This window comes from Lipophrys pholis (assembly GCF_963383615.2).
Source record: "Lipophrys pholis genome assembly, chromosome: 4".
Lineage (NCBI taxonomy): Eukaryota > Metazoa > Chordata > Actinopteri > Blenniiformes > Blenniidae > Lipophrys > Lipophrys pholis.
The window spans coordinates 22,479,367-22,495,960 of NC_137637.1; the positions used below are offsets into that span (position 1 = coordinate 22,479,367).

A 16,594-nucleotide genomic window follows, 5' to 3' on the forward strand; every position below is an offset into this window, starting at 1 on the left:
TACTCTGTTGCTGTGCCCCGCTTAATTAAACAAACTGTACAGCAACTAAACCGACAGAAAACTGGGTCATGAGCTTGTCAGACTGATATGTTAGACATCCGCCGTCCTCCTGCTAATGTTTTTCCCTGTGCAGTTACACTTACACGCACCAAACATTTACATGAAAAAGGCCCAGTCCGCAAAAAAACAAACAGGTGCAGACAGTGAATAACCACTGTTTCCATGGAGATGCTTGAGAAGACTGGATGGTTCACATTTGATGCAAGCAAGTAGCCTAATTTTGTAGAGTCCTTAAAGACTCAAATAGCATATTGCAAACAGACGGCTATTCCACCTGCATTCACTCATTCATCTCAGTGGTTTCCTGCTCACTTGTGACTTTCGTGTGGTGAAGCCTGAAGAAGTTTTGTAAACAGAAAACTGGACTGAAGACCATTTCAATCAGACTGCTGTGTCACTCTCTCTCTTTTTTTTTTTTTTTCTTTTTTTTTCACTCGCCCTTTTTGGGAAATCATTTCAGCAAATAAATCAGCGCGTGAACACATACCTGAAACGCAAGGTGCCATTGCGACGATGGCATTCAAACACTTCAGCTCCCCCATTCCTGGAGGAAGTGGCTGTGAGATGCGACTGGGATAGGAACACGTGTAGTGTGACAGAGACAGCTGTGCGGCAGAACTGTCAGCCTGCTTTCAGGTGACGTCCTTAATGATGGCTGTAGCGCCCCTTCACCTCGTGTTCAGTCCCAGCCCACAGAACCCTCCGACAAACACATGATGATCATTCAAAGCAGAGCCTTGACAACTATTTTATTCTTTCATGGTAGAGGAGTAAACCACTCCTTCTGGAAAATGCCTGTCCTAATATTCTGTATTGAAGAAACACAGCCGGGTTGTGTACACAGCACGTGTGTGTGAGAGCTTGAGTTACTTTAGTGCAGAACGAAAAAAGAAAAAAAAAGTGTCTGATGAGTTGCAGCACCCTTTTGAGGATGTGCTCAAAACTGGGATTCTATAAATAACATCCTGGGCATGCAAAGAGAAAGTCTGGGCCTGCAGGAAACGTTCATTTACAACAGCGTGTTCAGTCCCATGGTGTCATGCAGTTCAGTTGAACAAACTTTGCAACAAAAGAGTTTGGGTGAAGAAGGAAGGCGTGAAGGCTTACAGAGAACTACCCAGTCACTGCTGAGTGGGATGTTTGCTTTGCAGCCCTGCCCTTAACGCTGCATGGTAATGGGATAAAAATGTCAAACTGATGAACGGTCACACAGCTTTCCACGTCGAAGATGTTAGGAACAGAAGAAAAGACCAAACAGATGCAAAAAAAGAAAAGGTAGAGTTCTTACATGATGAAAAATGAAGGTTTATTAGCATTCATCACACAACGGTCGGACATGCAGTAAATAATATTCTAAAATGAGAATCCAACCACAATGGACGCTCGTATAAACAAGCCATAGTGTATTTGAACAGAAACAACTTCTTTTTCTGTCCGATGAATGTTATAACAATGATCTTTTTGCTTTTTATATTTCGCCCTTGTTTTACAAACTGCACTTTATTCATTTCTATTTCTAAATTAAGTCCTCTGCTGTCCAGTGACAGAAGTATAAGCAAACACACTTGGTTTCAATACAATCATCCAAAGCACAAACTACAACTTGTCAAATGACCCTTTTCATTGAAAACAATCTGCTACATGAGAGGTTTGAGCCAAATACAGACAAATAATCCAATTTCCTGACTCTTCACCCTTTTTCAGGGAAACGATCTCTTTGTTCACCTCAAATAGATTTGTGATGCTGCCCTTTCTGTATCAGGAGAAATGTTTGTTTTGTAAAGTTTCATACTTTGTACCAGTTGACTTTGTAGAATATTATCTTTGTGTTTTCCCGTGGTTCCAAGCATGTAGCGCTATTAAACTTTGACACACTGAACTTGTAAATAGCATCTAAAAAGCTGTATGAAAAGGTCTCTGATGAGGAGTTTTGAAGCATTTTTCCTTTTACTGACTGATGCTTAATAAAATACAATAACCCAGAATTTGTGCTATGAGTCTGGCTGTGTTATCTGAATGTTTCGTTGTCGTTTAAAAAAAAGAAAAAGGAAAAATAAGACCAAGCGTTATCGGACAGGACAAACAGCCTGTTCTTGTAAAGGGGCAAACCTCAGGCTATACAACAGTGCCCTCTGGTGTTGGGTATTTATACACCATCCATAACCCTGCTTGAAGTGCTCCACTCAATGACTGAAACTCGTGGCACTACATATAAGTAAGGCTTCCACAAAAACAAAAAACTAAGAATAAGCTCTGCGCTTGTACAATATTTCAATAAATTAAACAGTTCAACTGTGACAAAATTTGTATTTATATCTAAGGGCGCAACGTTGTCGTGGTTAAGCTCACGTTTTCCACATTCCATCTTCAGGCTGTATTTGTGCCCTAAGATTACACGTTCTCCCTGTACTTGCATTGGTTTCATCTTGGTACTCTGGGTTCAGGGTTAATTGATTACTCTAAATTCCCTGCAGATGTAAAGGCGTGTGGTTGTATTGTGTTTGCCTTGTGAAGGACTGATGACCTCTCCAGGGTCGACACTGCTTTCACTCACTGTCAATTAGGATCCATAAATTGGATCAAGCTGTAAAGGAGGTGGATGGATGGAGGAGACGTTGAGGAGAAAACAGCACACAGTGTCAACTGTGTCACACTATTTTAATAATATTCCTTGTTTACAGTAAGAGTCTCAAACCATTCTACAGATTCCTAATGGTCACACCGCATGACGTTGCCACTGCATCATAACCCCGAGTTTTAAAAAGGATTACATCACTCAGTCTATACCAGTCACAACTTCTGGCTTTTCCCCTCAAGACATAGTCTTCATAACATAAATAACTATTCCATTAGGAAGGACAGTGTTACCTCAAAGACTGAAATCTGTTTCAGTTATTGAAGTTAAAACATGAAAATACCTCATAGAAGAGAAACAATGATCATCCAAAAATCTGACTTTAAAACAAAACAAATCTTGCATATAAGGGATTTGTACACATGGGCTAAGCAGTTTATCACCTTAACAGAGTTGTGTAATCCCTCTCACATCATGGATCAGGAATAACTTTCAATTTCACATGAAAGGATTTCTACATAATAGGTGACCGGTTGTGGATAGAAATTTTAAAAATGCCATGGAGCAGTTCAGTGCTGTACCTGAACAATAAAAACATGATATTGTAAAAAAGACAATATAGGCTATTGTAGAAAAGTTAGTTATAGAAAATATACTGGACAATTAAGTGCATTATGACATCTGAACATGTTTTTAAGTAAAACTATCAGACAATAAGTTAACCTGACGCTATGAACAAACTATCAGTAACAAAAAGTTATCAAGTACTGTGAAAAGTACGTAAAGAGGATAACACTAATTTTGGGCCTGGGTTTTATGAATAAATGTGACAATAGTCTTAACTGAAACCTTTGCTTATTGGCCGATGGATTTTACCCACCATGCTTTGGCAATACCGATTAAATTCAGTAGAATCACTGTATCACATCTTTGTCACTACATTTTAATGTAATGAAGCCACAGTGGAAGATCTTGCAAAGTAGGACAAAATAAATATTAAAATCTTCTCACTAAACCGAGAGTCATGCAACAGGTCACTCACACACATTTCACATTCACACAGGTCAGTTTTCACTGGTTTAAAAATCAACTATTGCCAAAAAAAAATAATATTGTAGGAAACAGGATACATTCGTGCATTTTCGACATATGGTCACTTAAGTTAATTTGGTTGGAATAAAACTGTAAAAGAAAAAAAAAGAAAATAAAAGCATTGGTTACTGTTCAGAAATAAAGTGGTGGGCTTGTGTTAAGAAGACAGGAGTGATTCTGTCATGCATCAACAGGCAATACTAAATGTAAAAAAAAAAGAAAAAAAAAAAAAAAAGGGAAATTGGTGATGTAACATCATGATTTATTACAGAGGGTCTATATCTTAAACGCATGGTCCATAATAAATATCCATTATTAATATATGTGAGGGTTTAAGATTGCACGTTATGCATGGTGGCTTTGGCTCTGTGTGATCCTAATCCCTGCCTCAGTCCTCCAACCAGCTGTTTACAACTGAGTTGTGAATGTGCACGAGTTAGTCAGTCAGCTCCTCAGTCATCAGACAAAAAGCCTCTCTATTGGTGGCCCCCATCAGTCGGTGCACCTAATCCGGCACACGCACGTTATATAAAATTGACATCCAATCTCACGTCACGGGGGAACGACGACTGCAAACGCTTGGCGGTCTGCTTGTGGGATCCTTGAACATCTCCTGGGCGCAGAAGGACCGGACCCGGACCGCAGCATCATGATCGTCATAGTGGACCTGCTGCTGATGCTCATCGACCTGACCTACTCCATCCTGAGCGCCGTCGTCCAGACCTTCCTGCGGCCGAGGCTCAAGTGCATTGACGGAGAGCTGTGTCTGATCACGGGGGCCGGGGGCGCGCTGGGTCGCCTCTTCGCCCTGGAGTTCGCCAAAGAGGGCGCACACCTGGTGCTGTGGGACTGCAACGCGGCCGCCAATGAGCAGACCGCCAAGGAGGCGCGCGAGCTGGGCGTGCAGGTGCACACGTACACGGTGGACCTGTCCAAGCGCCGGAGCATCTACGAGGCGGCGGACAGGGTGAGGGCGGAGGTCGGGAGCGTGTCGATACTGGTGAACAACGCGGGTGTGGTGGCCGGACGGAGGCTGCTGGATTGTCCCGATGAGCTCCTGGAGCGGACCCTGCTGGTGAACTGCCACGCGCTGTTTTGGGTGAGTCTGCTCGCCGGTGCGTCTTTTACGCACGCACCCACTGACACAGGCTTTATGGACTCACGCTATATGACAGTGTGACAAGCGTTATGTAAACCGCTTTTCACTGTCCTCCCTGCCGGCTCGGGTCACAGTTTGTTCACTGATGTGTGAAGGGTTGAGAGCAGCCGCCTCGCGGCTTTAGATCACCACAGGTCATTGAACACAACGTGTCTCAATTGACATGAGGTCACAGGAAACTTGACCTCATCCCTGAGAGTAAGAGGAGCACACGCAAACATGTGGTCCTGTTTTTGATCCTCTTAAGGTCCCATGCTCATAAATTAAAAGGGTAAGCTCATTAGCCGCAAAATACAAAGGATATCTGCAGCAGACATACAGTGGAAGGCTGTTCTGTGACTTTGTAAAACCCACTCAAGTGCTGCTGATCTGATTCCGGAATCCGTGAGCATTGGAGGAAAAATGTACAAAGGCGGATCTAGAGAAATGTCACTGATGTTTCCCTTCAAGAAGTGGAAATAAGCACCTTATTGTCGTGGGTTTGTGCCTTATAACCCTGAAATGGATGGAAGATCAATGGATCATCGCATCATGTATTCTAGAGCAGTTAGTAAAGTATTCAACAAAACCCTTAACATTTAAAGTGGTGCAAACCAAAAACAACAAACTATTTGATAATTGGTCATGCTCAAATAGTAACATTTCTTTTATTGTAAATTACACATTGAAGCCCTAAAATTGAAATGAAAGACATAATAACTCTAGACCGACACCTCCTTCGACAAATTACTTTTAGGTTTGTGTTTTAGTTCCCTTTTACAATCAGATGCCCTGTAGCAGCTTCACACAATGGTTGATATCACTGAGGGCGGAGGACATTTGAGGATCCGAGGTGGAGATTTGTGAGCACAAGACATGAAGCACTTGACAAACATTCGTGCCATAAGAAAGATTTCTGCTCACACATTTAAGCAACCGAAATATTTTACTCTGGATTTTTCTCAAATCAAACACTGAAAATGAAGATGATTATCTGCTAATGAAAGAAAAGTTGTATAGGTTACTCAAATGTTTACAGGCATATTTCTTTACAGGGTGGGCAGTCAGGCGGGAAGCTCTGTCCCTGCCCTTCTGTAGCCCTGATCTTATTCTTGTCATGTCATTGTGTATTTTCATCAGCTCAGTAACAGTTGATTACAGAGAGACAATTCTATGAGGATTTAAAGACCTAATGATGCTCTTACAATACTGGCTTCAACATTAGATTCATATTTTGGTCACTTCTCATTTAGATAATGCATTCGATAATTGCATTAGATAATGCAATTAACATGGACACACTGTTGTTACAAACACTGACTTACTCAAGTACACCATTTGTACTTTTTCAACTCCCACCTCTCTGTACCCATCGTCTTTCTTTTGAACCCACCTTAACAGATGACAAAAGCTTTCCTGCCCCAGATGAAAGCCAACAACCACGGTCACATTGTAACTGTGGCCAGTGCTCTTGGATTATTCAGCACAGCATGTGTGGAGGTATGAAAAAACAACTATAATAAGGTCCTTTATTCACCCTCTACTCACTGACCAGGCTGTTTTCATGTCCATCCTGCTTCCTCCTCCAGGATTACTGTGCCAGTAAATTTGGAGCCGTTGGCTTCCATGAGTCACTGACCCACGAGCTGCTTGCAGAAGACCTGGGCGGCATCAAAACCACTTTAGTGTGCCCATATATTGTAGACACGGGGATGTTTGCAGGCTGTGAAATCAGGTGAGGCGCCGTGCTCGAGAACGGAAACTGGAATTAAGAAAGTTTAAATCCTGACTTTTCGCCATCCACTAGGAAGGAGCTGCGAAGCCTCATCCCGCCTCTGGAGCCGCTCTACACCGTGCAGCAGTCCATGAAAGCCATACTGGCAGAGCAGCAAATGATCTGCATCCCTCGCCTTATGTACATCCCCTTCCTCACAAGAGCGTGAGTATTACTCATGGAAACATCTCCGCTTGTTTCCTAAATGCTGAATTAATGTCTTCTTTTTTTCTCCGATTCTAGATTGTTACCTTGGGAGGCAAATGTTGCAACCTATCGCTTCATGGGAGGCGACAAGTGCATGCTGCCTTTCATCAAGAACATTGAATTGAAGACGTCCAACGGTCATATCAAATCTTTATAAAGCATTTTGGACACAGTCTTGTTAAATGATCAATGCGAATACTGTATATAATAAAACATCGACTTGTCTCTGGACTTTAAAAAAAAAACGAATAAAAAATTTAAATATCATCCAACACTGCATTGATAGCAACAGAGGTTTATACTCTCAGAAACATCAGTCACTGGTGAAGTGCCAGGCATCAGCAGGGGTCTGCAACCTCGATGACCCAGGGTTGTTTTAGTGACTTTCCACTAAATGAAATTCAGGACGAATATTTCACTTTCAGCTGTTTTTGTTCCAGACTTTACTGTTCTCCCCTTCTTTTTCAGCATTTTTTTGGTTCCTTTTTGAAGAGTATTGCCTGTTTTGATTTTCACCCTCTTTCAAAATTCGGCATTTTACATTTTGTGTGCTTTTAGTTCGTCTTCCCATTTTAGTTGTGCCATTTTTCAAAGTCTTTTTTAGCCAAAAATAAATTCTTTTTTTTTTTTAAATGACTTGTGTAAAGCTAAAAATAGGAAACGGTTTATTTACATACATATTATGAAATCTTGAGAGAACCACTAGAGGCGCTAAGGAGCTCCATGTGGCTGTGGAGCAGCAGGCTGCAGACTCCTGGTCTCTCTATTAGGGTAAACATGTTATGCCACCAGGGGGGACTCTGTCCACAAGTTGTCGCTGTTGAACAAAAGAAATTCAAAATATTTTTTGATAGGAAACCAGAGGGTGCAGTGATGATCTAAACAAGTGCCGCTTTTTTTTTTTTATTCACAATAACCAATAGTGCGAAAACAAAGATCAGACAAATCTACAGGAAACATGCAACAAAAACAAAAGATCGAGCATGTCTTAGCCACAGATAACACCTTTAACTGGAAAAGAAATCCAAACATACAAAAACCTTTTTAAAGAAAGCCATCCTACCGGATTCAGATATTTAGTGATCTAGAACCTTTTTGCTCCGTCTTCACTCCTGGTTTTATTATACAAACTGCACCACGGCAAAGTATCTAAATGTGTTTCAGCCTCGGTCACACAGTAAACATATGGCCCAAACAACAAAGAGCGACTCAACTGTGTTAACGTTTGGTCATGTTTTTAAAAATCGTTTTTTTTTTTTTTTTTTTAAAAACAAACACTTTCAGAGAACACACTCTAATATCAGGCAAAAAGATTATTTCTCTGGTAAGCTCGTCATATGAATGGGTAAGTCGAACTAAGTCTGTAAAGTCTCGAGTTCAGCCGCTCTGATGAATCTGCAGGGCCACTGTGACAAAAGCAGCAGTTTACTGTGGTCTGGTATTCCGTCGACTCCACCGCGTCAGTCTCAAACCAGCTGCACGGAGGCCGCCTGTAAGTATCCCTGTAGGTACTGGAGGGCCTCTGCATTCAGACTGGTGCTCAGCATAGACGGAACCTGCATGAAAAATACAAACATGCATTTCTATTGAGCGGTCCGAGATCCTTTTTCAATTGTCGGCTCAATCACGGCACAATAAACAGGGCAGGAGCCGAGGGGCTGGACGTACCCTTCCGGGGAAGGCAGTGGAGAGCTTGTGCAGTGACTGGGCCAGCAGGATTCTGGGATTGCTGACAGCGTCTCCAATTGGGTCGTGTTCCTTCTTCCCCGCGAAGGCCAGCTGCGAGAATGCAGTCTGATAACCTGGTGTGTCTTCAATGTCGATGAAGTGCTCGTCGTCCGGGATGCTGTCGTCTTCTGGCAACTCAAACAGACCAATGAGGGCCTGGAGCAGCGGGGTCCTAAACAGACACACGGTTTCACTCAGAACGACCCATTCATGGATAATGTACAGGGGGTTGAAAGAATTACTTTGCTTTCAGTTTCTTTGTATGTTGAGCTTAAAGTTTTCCTCTGGTGAAATGTGTGGGCTGACTTTCAGACGGCGTCTTAAATTTTTGTTTTAGAGACAAAATAAGCTTGAGATGGAAGATTGACCAATCATTGCATCATTTGTAGTAAATTTTTCACAATTGCCCAAACTTTTAGAAAATGGGTTTTATCATAAGGGTGTTTCTTATATCGTGCGCAGAACTATTTATTAGAAGCATGTACAACATGTACTCTGAACTGAAAAAAAAAAAAGAGAGTTTCTGTGGAGGACCTCATGGTACAAATACCTCTGTGAAACTGAAGCGTGACAGTTTAAATCATCCGAAGGGAATCTTCCATGTCCTTACATTATATTTTTGTTGTAAAGTCTGATTACTTACCAGAGTTTAGTGTATTCCGTGTCCATCATGGAAGGACATTCAGTGAGGACTTTTGTGATGCCGACAGCGCAGATCTTCTTCTCAACAGCACCAGACACCTTCTGAACCTCAGGAATGACTATTTTCTCCAACACCATACCAAACATCCTGAAAGACAAAGCAAAGAATATCATGCACTTTGCCACAACTGCAATTTATAAAAACACACACATACTAGAGGCACTCAAAAATAATAGGACCATAGAATACTGTTCTCTTGTTGTGCATTCACAAAAGAAATAAATTACATGCATAATTATGAAAGTGCAGCCAGCTCAGTGTACTTTCTGTCAACATGTTGTGGTTCTCTGTGAAAATAGTACTTACTTGGGCTGAATGCTGTCGAAGATTTCCTGAAGTGCAATCGCTCCATATTTGACAGAGTATAAACAGATGAACACCAAGAAACCTGAGAGAAAGAGGTTATAAACACTGTGATTGACAGTAATTGATAATATAGCTGGTAATAATTTGCTCTATGCCGGGTAACTTCCCACCTCCGTCCATGATATAACTCATACAGTTCAGGCAGAGATAACATTTTGTTATACTAAAATCTAAAAACCACATGAATGCTGCGAAACGGCAAATAATACTGACTCTTGATAAATTTGGTGGTTTTGGAGCTTTGTAGTCTCTGGAAGAGCAAAATGAAGATCTGCTTCCTGTACTGGATGATAGATTCTCTGGCAACAGGAAAAAAAACAAAAAAAGTAAATGTGTTATGATCTGTCAAAGTACTAGAACTTATAGCACGCCTTCATAAATGTTCACTAATGAGAAGTAGAAACAGACTCACGGGGGCATGTGCTCTACAATGCTGTTGAGAAGGTAAAAGCCTTGGTGGTCGTTGGCTTTGGAGGCAATAAGCTTTTGGAAAACTCCAAGTAGGCCAGGCTGAGGAGAAAACATGAGCAAAGATCCAAGCATGAATACATCACATAGAAAACAAAGATTAAAAGTAAATTTAGAAATAGTTTTGTTAATGTGCACAGACTTTTTCTGCTCTGGTTTGAAGGCAACATTAACAGGCAACGCACCACGTTTCCATGATGACACGGAAGTGTAACATAACTATGAAAAAGTTTCCTTGAGTAGCTTGTCACTATGAACACGGCGCATAAGGGCATGTAGTACATATGCCAGGCCTTTAGGGGCACTGTGGCTCACCAAATACACAGAAATATAGAAGTTGACCCCTGCCTAATCTCATCTAGGTTTTCTTAAAGGTTGCTCATGTAAAAACATACTTGACTGTGGAGCAATAAACAATGTTTAAAGTTTTCCATCAGCTTGGTGTAAAGTCTACAGTGCACAATAAATACTAACATCTAATTTAAACTACATTTTCGTGTCGTCCCATGCTCTGGCACTTTTAAAAGGTAAACAGCATTGAGGTCTTTCCTGGTCTTCCCAACATTTCCAATACTTACTATTTTATCTGCAGCAGATGCTGCGATAGTGGCGCCTCCTTTCTCCAGGTAAGCCTGCAGCAGGCGCACCAGAGGCGGGATGTTCCCAGTTCTCTCCCAAAGCACAGGCTGCAGCAGGTGAGGGAATAAAGCCATATAGGAGGAGGGAATGGAGTTCGAGTGGATCTCCAGGAGGAGAGACATCACTTGGAACACGTACGGTAGAAACTCTGCAGCAGGAGGACAAAAGACGAATAAGTTCAGTTGTTTTCTTGATCAGCCGTTTTGTTTAAGTCATGATTTATGACCATTTCAAGCGACGACATACCCTGGACATCGTTCTGAAGGATCTCCGTGAAGACAGGGAAGAGCGCTTCCTCGAAGCTGCTGACAGTAGTTGGGTTGGCCTTGCAGGTGATGCGGACCGACAGACACAGGGACTCAAACAGGTAGTGGTTGAAGTGAGGTTTGCTGGGATTCTGAAAACAGGTTGGAAGCAGAATTAATCTATGCAGCAAACTGGCAAATCTCTTCATATCTATGAACAATGCACCGTTTGTTACCTTGCTGACTAGAAGAAGTTTATGAGTGAGCTGACCAATCAGAGTGGGAATGTAGGGAACAATGGCCTCCTGCAGCAGGGAGAAGCTGCGCATGATGGCTTGAGAAATGAAGAAAGGAAAAAAAAATGCATGAAGAGGGTGTTTAAAATAACTTTGGAGTTGGTGTGTCACTGACTGACAGTAAAGTCTGGCTTACCTTTCATTATGTATTCATTCTCTGCAGAACCAGGGAGAGCCAGAGATTTGAACAGGTGGTTGAGTAGCTGCTCAGTAAAAGGTGCCATTTCTGCAGAGGTGATCCTGGATAAAGGAGAAGATGGTCAGAAAAAAAATGCCTCGGTAGTCAAACAAATTAATTTTGAAGTCCGACTCAAACTCAAAGTGCTGCATTTTTTTAAACAAAAACTCTAGTCAAGAAAAAATGGGGGAAACACGAGCGTTTCAGAGAAAACGTTGCAGGTTTTGGCTCAGTTGAACTATAAAGAGACTCGGTTTCGAGGAGACTCACAGTGTTGTGTTGTTGGGGCCTCTCATAGTGAACAACCGCTCCAAAGCATGGGCTGCGTAAGTGTGCTCCACTGTGCTCTCTGCCTGCAGGTGAGTGATCAGAAGAGGGACTGCCTGCAGCAGCTGCTCTTTTGGGAGCTGAGAGGAAAACACAAGAAACCCTCAGTGACCCACTTCTCCCTTTAAATGTTTTTTTTTTTAAAACCAAAGCACTCGGCCTCACCTGACTCCTGAAGATCATAACATACTTGATGGCGTCGGCTTTCAGCACCGGGAACTCATTAACTGCAACCAGAATTATTCAAATGGTTTAAATACGATATATTTCAATATTGTTCATTTGCAAGTGGCAGAACAATTGCATTACTGTTGTTAAGACCGTTACTCATCACAAACTGCAATTATTAACATTGAAAAACAGAAATTGAAGTAAAACCGCCAATGCTGCTGAAACAGATTTTTAGAACTCATCAGTTTTCATCACGTTGCGGCTGTGTTTTTACCGTTTTGGGATTTTAGGTCCGGAAGAATGTGGTTCACGAAGAATTCTGTGAGATTCACCAACTCGTTGGCTTGTGTGATTCCATGCTGTTGAAGGAAAACAAGAAATGTAAATAAAGAAACTGATTGCGCCACTTGAATGTTGCTGGTTCGAGTCTGGCTCGGTGTCTTTCAGAATGTTCTCCTTCTGTCTGCGACACCTGACCTTTCTACAGGCACTTCGGTTTATTGTCATAAACCCAAAAACATATCCTGTATTTCCAGAGTACTTATTGACTCTGCCTGGCATGTTTGTATAAACGTGTGTGTGCCTGGTGTTTCCTGTGTTTCGACCATCTGAAAGCCTGCCTTCACCGCTTGTTAGCTGGGATTGTGCATCGTGAGGGAGATAGAACTTCTTCAAGTGACTCAACCAGAAAAAGTCTTTAAAATATACTTCCCATAAAAAAGGCATCACTTCTGCAAAGAGAATAAACCAAGACCATGACCACTAATTTCCAACCCGCTGTTGCCGAAATCGATCACACCAAAGTCGATATGTTTACAAACTGGAATTTGTAGCCGTCAAACTCTTTTTGTTTTGCGAACTGATGTCATCTTCAGTAGCCTGTCTGCAAAGATGGCGTTGCAGCAGCTCCAGCAAAAAAACATTTCACCGATTTAGCCCGAAACAAAAAAAAAAAAAAAGCTAAACTTTCTCAAAGAAAGAGTATTCAAGCCTGGAATGTTATGAAACTAATCGTTAATGTTTTTTCCAGTGCGAATTGAGATCTCGCGATTCTGTATTTGTTGGACATTTTGTTAAACTAATTTAAAGTTTAATATAAACAGAAAATGTAATAAATTGCAAGGTTTACCTTCTGCGTCTGAGCTTTAGATGCCAGTGATGTGACCAGGTAGATGGCAGCATCTTTGTGTTTCCAGTTCTGCCCAGGATTTTTGGCGTACTCTCCCAGCATCGAGTTCACATAACCGGAGAATATCGCCGTGACTGGCGCCTCAAAGAATTTACAAAGGCCCCTCACCAAGTCACATGCTGCCCTGCGGCGAGTGTCGATGTCTGGCCGGATGGAGAAGAAACAAGCGTCATCACACAAGCTAGACGACATCTGCTACGTTACTAAACGGTCACTTTATCATTTTGGACAAAAGTTCTGTCAACTCACAGTGCAAGAGGACATGACATTCGATTTAATAAAAACATTCAGTGCGACAGAAAAAAAAGTTCTCACCAGATCCCTCGAGATCTCTCCGGATGTATTCCTCCGAGTTGTCTTCAAAAGCCTCCTCATCGGCACCTAACCCGACACGAGATCTGGTCAGTATCCTTCACCCATTATATATATGCACAAGACGATTTACAGACGAGACGAGACCTGGACCTCCGTCTGTTACGGATAACAGTTTAATATGTGATCCAATCACTTACTTCTGAACTCCATGTTGGGCACAATGACCTTCTCACAAATACTAGTGAGTGTACTCTGGTCCTCAAACAGATGCTTGTAGTGTGGCCGTTCACACACCGATGCCAAGAACTGGATAGCATTGCTGACGAGCTGCAACAGAGAGAAGCCGTTAGTGAACAGCACGAAATTTCCAAAGCAACACAACCTCCATCTGCACTCTCACCAGGTCGTATTTGACTTCCTGGCCGGTAGAAACTAAAAGGTTCCAGATAGCGGTGACAAAGCGCGGCAGGTAGGGCTGGAATTCCTCGTCGTACTTCTGAGCATAAAGAGCCGCATTGTCACAGATCTGAGACTTCAGCAGCTCCAGGAGACCCGCTTCCTCTTCATCCTGGAGGGGTGTGCAGACGAGATGCATGTCAAAAACGTTCTGCCACAAGTACTGAATAAATACAGTATAGATTAAAAAAAACAACAACAACTCACATCTGTTTGTAAAAGCTTGTTATCCAAAGTCAGAAGGCCGTGGAAATTGGTCATCCACGTTTCCATGTTGTCTTCAAAAAACTCTGGAAGATCCTAATAAATAGTGATAAATGTGTGAATAACAATTTATTTAAACAGAAGATGAAGCAAATTCTCTGAAAACTGTCTGTTTGTTTTTTAAGATTCCAACAGCTATCAAATGAAGATCATTTTCTAAACATGTTTGATTGTGTGCAAAAGAACTGAACTGACCTGAAAGTTAAGACTGTAGAAAAGCTTGGAGATTAGCGTGAGGGATGAGAAGAGGACCTTCAACGCATTGACATCTGTGGCGTGAGTCTGACACAACTCGATAGTGGCCTGCAAAAGAGAAAAAAAGTACACCATCTTAAACTTGTCAAACATTTTTAATCACGATACTATTTTTTCTTCCCAGCAAAGCATTACGTACCTTGAACAACTCCGTCAGCGGGAGGGCGAATGTGTCCAGCACCAGTTTTATCTCAGTCCAGAGTTCATTTGACTTGAACTCATGGCGGTACCTTCACAAAATGAAGCGGGAAAATTAATTTTGCAAAATCAAGTGTAATTTTTTCACATTAAATCAACAAGACATAGGCTCTACCTCTTGAAGAGGGAGTGTGCAGTACGAAGGACTCCATTGATGATGTGGAAGTCACCGCTCCTGAAGCGAGTCACCATCTCTGTCAGAAGATCCGGCCATTTTTGAGGGAAGTCTTCTCGTCCTATGATGCTGATCGCGTCACTCAACTGAAGGGCAGGGAAGAAAATAAACATACCAGCCAGGGTCTGCGTAAGCATACAGCTTAAAACCTTTCAAATGGGCTCATATTGTGCGAGTATGTACCTGCTTTTGAATCTGCTCTGGACTGCTCAGCATTAAATTCACAATGTTTGCCTTGATGGCTGTTCGGTCTTGATCGGAGATTTTGTTTGGTTCGTCTTCCACCTTTGAAAAAATAAACCAGTGCATTAGGATTAACAAGGGAAATACAGAAATGAGAATTAAAGACATACTGTAACTTTTTATACCAGACCAAGTCTCAAGTATCACTAAGAGGAGTTATAGTTCACACTTTCACTGTATTGTACAAGCATGTATTATAAAGTCTATCATCCTTAAAGATTAACTGAAGTTATATTCCAAACAGACACACTGCGGTATGCTGAGCAAATTTAAAAGCAATGCTTTAAATTCAAATATTCAACAAGCTCTGTGACAAAACACTCTACCCAAGCCTTGCAGATACAACCTGACTTTACATATCGATAGCTTTGCAGAACCAAGCCTTTCTGAAGCCAATGTGAGAGCAAGACTCACTATCCGCCAGTTTCTTTTGATGTAGTTCTTGAAGGTAACAGCAGCACAGACACGAATCACGTTGTCTTGGGATTTTTCCAGCAGAGTGAGAAGTAGCAAGGGATAGTTTTGACTTCCTTCCACAGATTCAAGGAACTTTTCAGCTGAGGGTGAACAAACAAGGGCATTATTATCATGTTTGAAAGTTGGACTGATCGGCGACTTGAAGCCATGTTGTTGTTTTACCTGGTCGTCTGACTGTTGGATCTGGGTCCAGGGTTTTCTTCATGAACTCGGTCAGGGTTTGTAGGTTCGCATCATTCAACTCCATGTTGGCAGCTGAAGACAAAACCTTCAGTAATGAATGAATGAAAAATAAAGCTTAGGTGAAGTTCTCGACGCTAAGTTTACAGTCCCTGTGACAGCACGAGTCATTCGTGAGGTGACTATATAGCATGCTAGCCGCTAGCAATGCTGGATCGCCTGGTCTGGCACGGCTCGGCTGGCCTCGGTGATCCAGGGTCCAGCCGGGTTTGTGCAGGGTAACGTCTCAGCTCCCGGGCTGACGGTTGCCTTCTGCAACTTTAAACATTCGCACATGGCGGCCTGAATATGGAAACAAGGGGATCGTATGTAGGGCTGAAGTTAGACCAGTAAAAGCGTATCTGTTCCCCACTGTCTGCCATACCTAATCGAACACAGAACAATCAAAAAAAGCGACATAGGAGACAGGATCCAAGTTCCAGTGAAAAGACAAACCCAGCAGCCGGTCCCCGCGACACAGCGAACGTTTGCTACACAGCTAGCATGCTAATGTCACTGCTACTAACCATGAAGTCTGCTAATAGCCCAGAACACCTCACCCTAACAAACGTTCCCCAGACTGTAAGCACAATAAGAAGTTTAATCTTGTGTTATTGAATGTGCGCGCTGGATATGTAACTAAACAGCATACCTTTACAGTGGATTTGGGTTTAGTTGGGATGGAAAGACACAGATTGTGGAGCCGCTGATCGCCGACGCCGAGCCAGCTTTCAAACGGAACTGCGCGGTCAGACATCTGCGCATGCGCACAAGTGTCAATGCGGCTCAGCCACGCCTCCCGGCAAAGGCCTCCAGAGACAGCAGCTGAAATCAAC

At 42.3% G+C, this 16,594-nt stretch overlaps 2 protein-coding genes across 4 annotated transcripts; one reads left to right on the top strand and one right to left on the bottom strand.

Moving 5' to 3' along the window:
* Positions 1-4,143: 4,143 nt before the first annotated feature.
* Positions 4,144-7,475, top strand: LOC308108126 (retinol dehydrogenase 10-B-like). The gene is made up of 5 exons (XM_080460865.1): positions 4,144-4,826; positions 6,267-6,365; positions 6,455-6,600; positions 6,673-6,804; positions 6,883-7,475. Exons 1-5 carry the CDS (start codon positions 4,377-4,379, stop codon positions 7,001-7,003), a joined length of 948 nt encoding a protein of 315 aa, XP_080316991.1. The 5' UTR covers positions 4,144-4,376; the 3' UTR covers positions 7,004-7,475.
* A 589-nt stretch (positions 7,476-8,064) lies between these two features.
* cse1l (CSE1 chromosome segregation 1-like (yeast)) lies at positions 8,065-16,509 on the bottom strand. Of its 3 annotated transcripts, none has more exons than XM_080461233.1 (25): positions 16,411-16,509; positions 15,702-16,061; positions 15,477-15,619; positions 15,003-15,104; positions 14,760-14,905; positions 14,586-14,676; positions 14,387-14,494; positions 14,135-14,227; positions 13,872-14,039; positions 13,669-13,798; positions 13,472-13,537; positions 13,097-13,299; positions 12,242-12,326; positions 11,962-12,023; positions 11,740-11,876; positions 11,428-11,531; positions 11,232-11,329; positions 10,997-11,147; positions 10,690-10,898; positions 10,056-10,153; positions 9,857-9,942; positions 9,584-9,665; positions 9,218-9,364; positions 8,515-8,746; positions 8,065-8,402 (listed from the first exon to the last, which is right to left on the bottom strand). In XM_080461233.1, the coding sequence occupies exons 2-25, from the start codon at positions 15,784-15,786 to the stop codon at positions 8,313-8,315; spliced, it is 2,916 nt and encodes a 971-aa protein (XP_080317359.1). In that variant the 5' UTR covers positions 15,787-16,061; positions 16,411-16,509; the 3' UTR covers positions 8,065-8,312. The 3 variants fall into 3 exon arrangements, with proteins under 3 accessions (XP_080317359.1, XP_080317360.1, XP_080317361.1); XM_080461234.1 differs by having other exon boundaries at positions 15,702-15,794; positions 16,411-16,505; XM_080461235.1 differs by having other exon boundaries at positions 15,702-15,807; positions 16,411-16,500.
* Positions 16,510-16,594: the final 85 nt, after the last annotated feature.

Bases quoted from the DNA above. Each gene is read 5' to 3' on its own strand.
- LOC308108126 (XM_080460865.1), top strand. From the start codon at position 4,377: ATGATCGTCATAGTGGACCTGCTGCTGATGCTCATCGACCTGACCTAC. The intron at 4,827-6,266 runs GTGAGTCTGCTC...CCACCTTAACAG, and splicing joins ACTGCCACGCGCTGTTTTGG to ATGACAAAAGCTTTCCTGCC. The intron at 6,601-6,672 runs GTGAGGCGCCGT...GCCATCCACTAG, and splicing joins TTTGCAGGCTGTGAAATCAG to GAAGGAGCTGCGAAGCCTCA.
- cse1l (XM_080461233.1), bottom strand. From the start codon at position 15,786: ATGGAGTTGAATGATGCGAACCTACAAACCCTGACCGAGTTCATGAAG. The intron at 14,228-14,386 runs GTCAGTTCAGTT...ACTATTTATTAG, and splicing joins TCTACAGTCTTAACTTTCAG to GATCTTCCAGAGTTTTTTGA. The intron at 12,327-13,096 runs GTAAACCTTGCA...TTCCTTCAACAG, and splicing joins CTAAAGCTCAGACGCAGAAG to CATGGAATCACACAAGCCAA.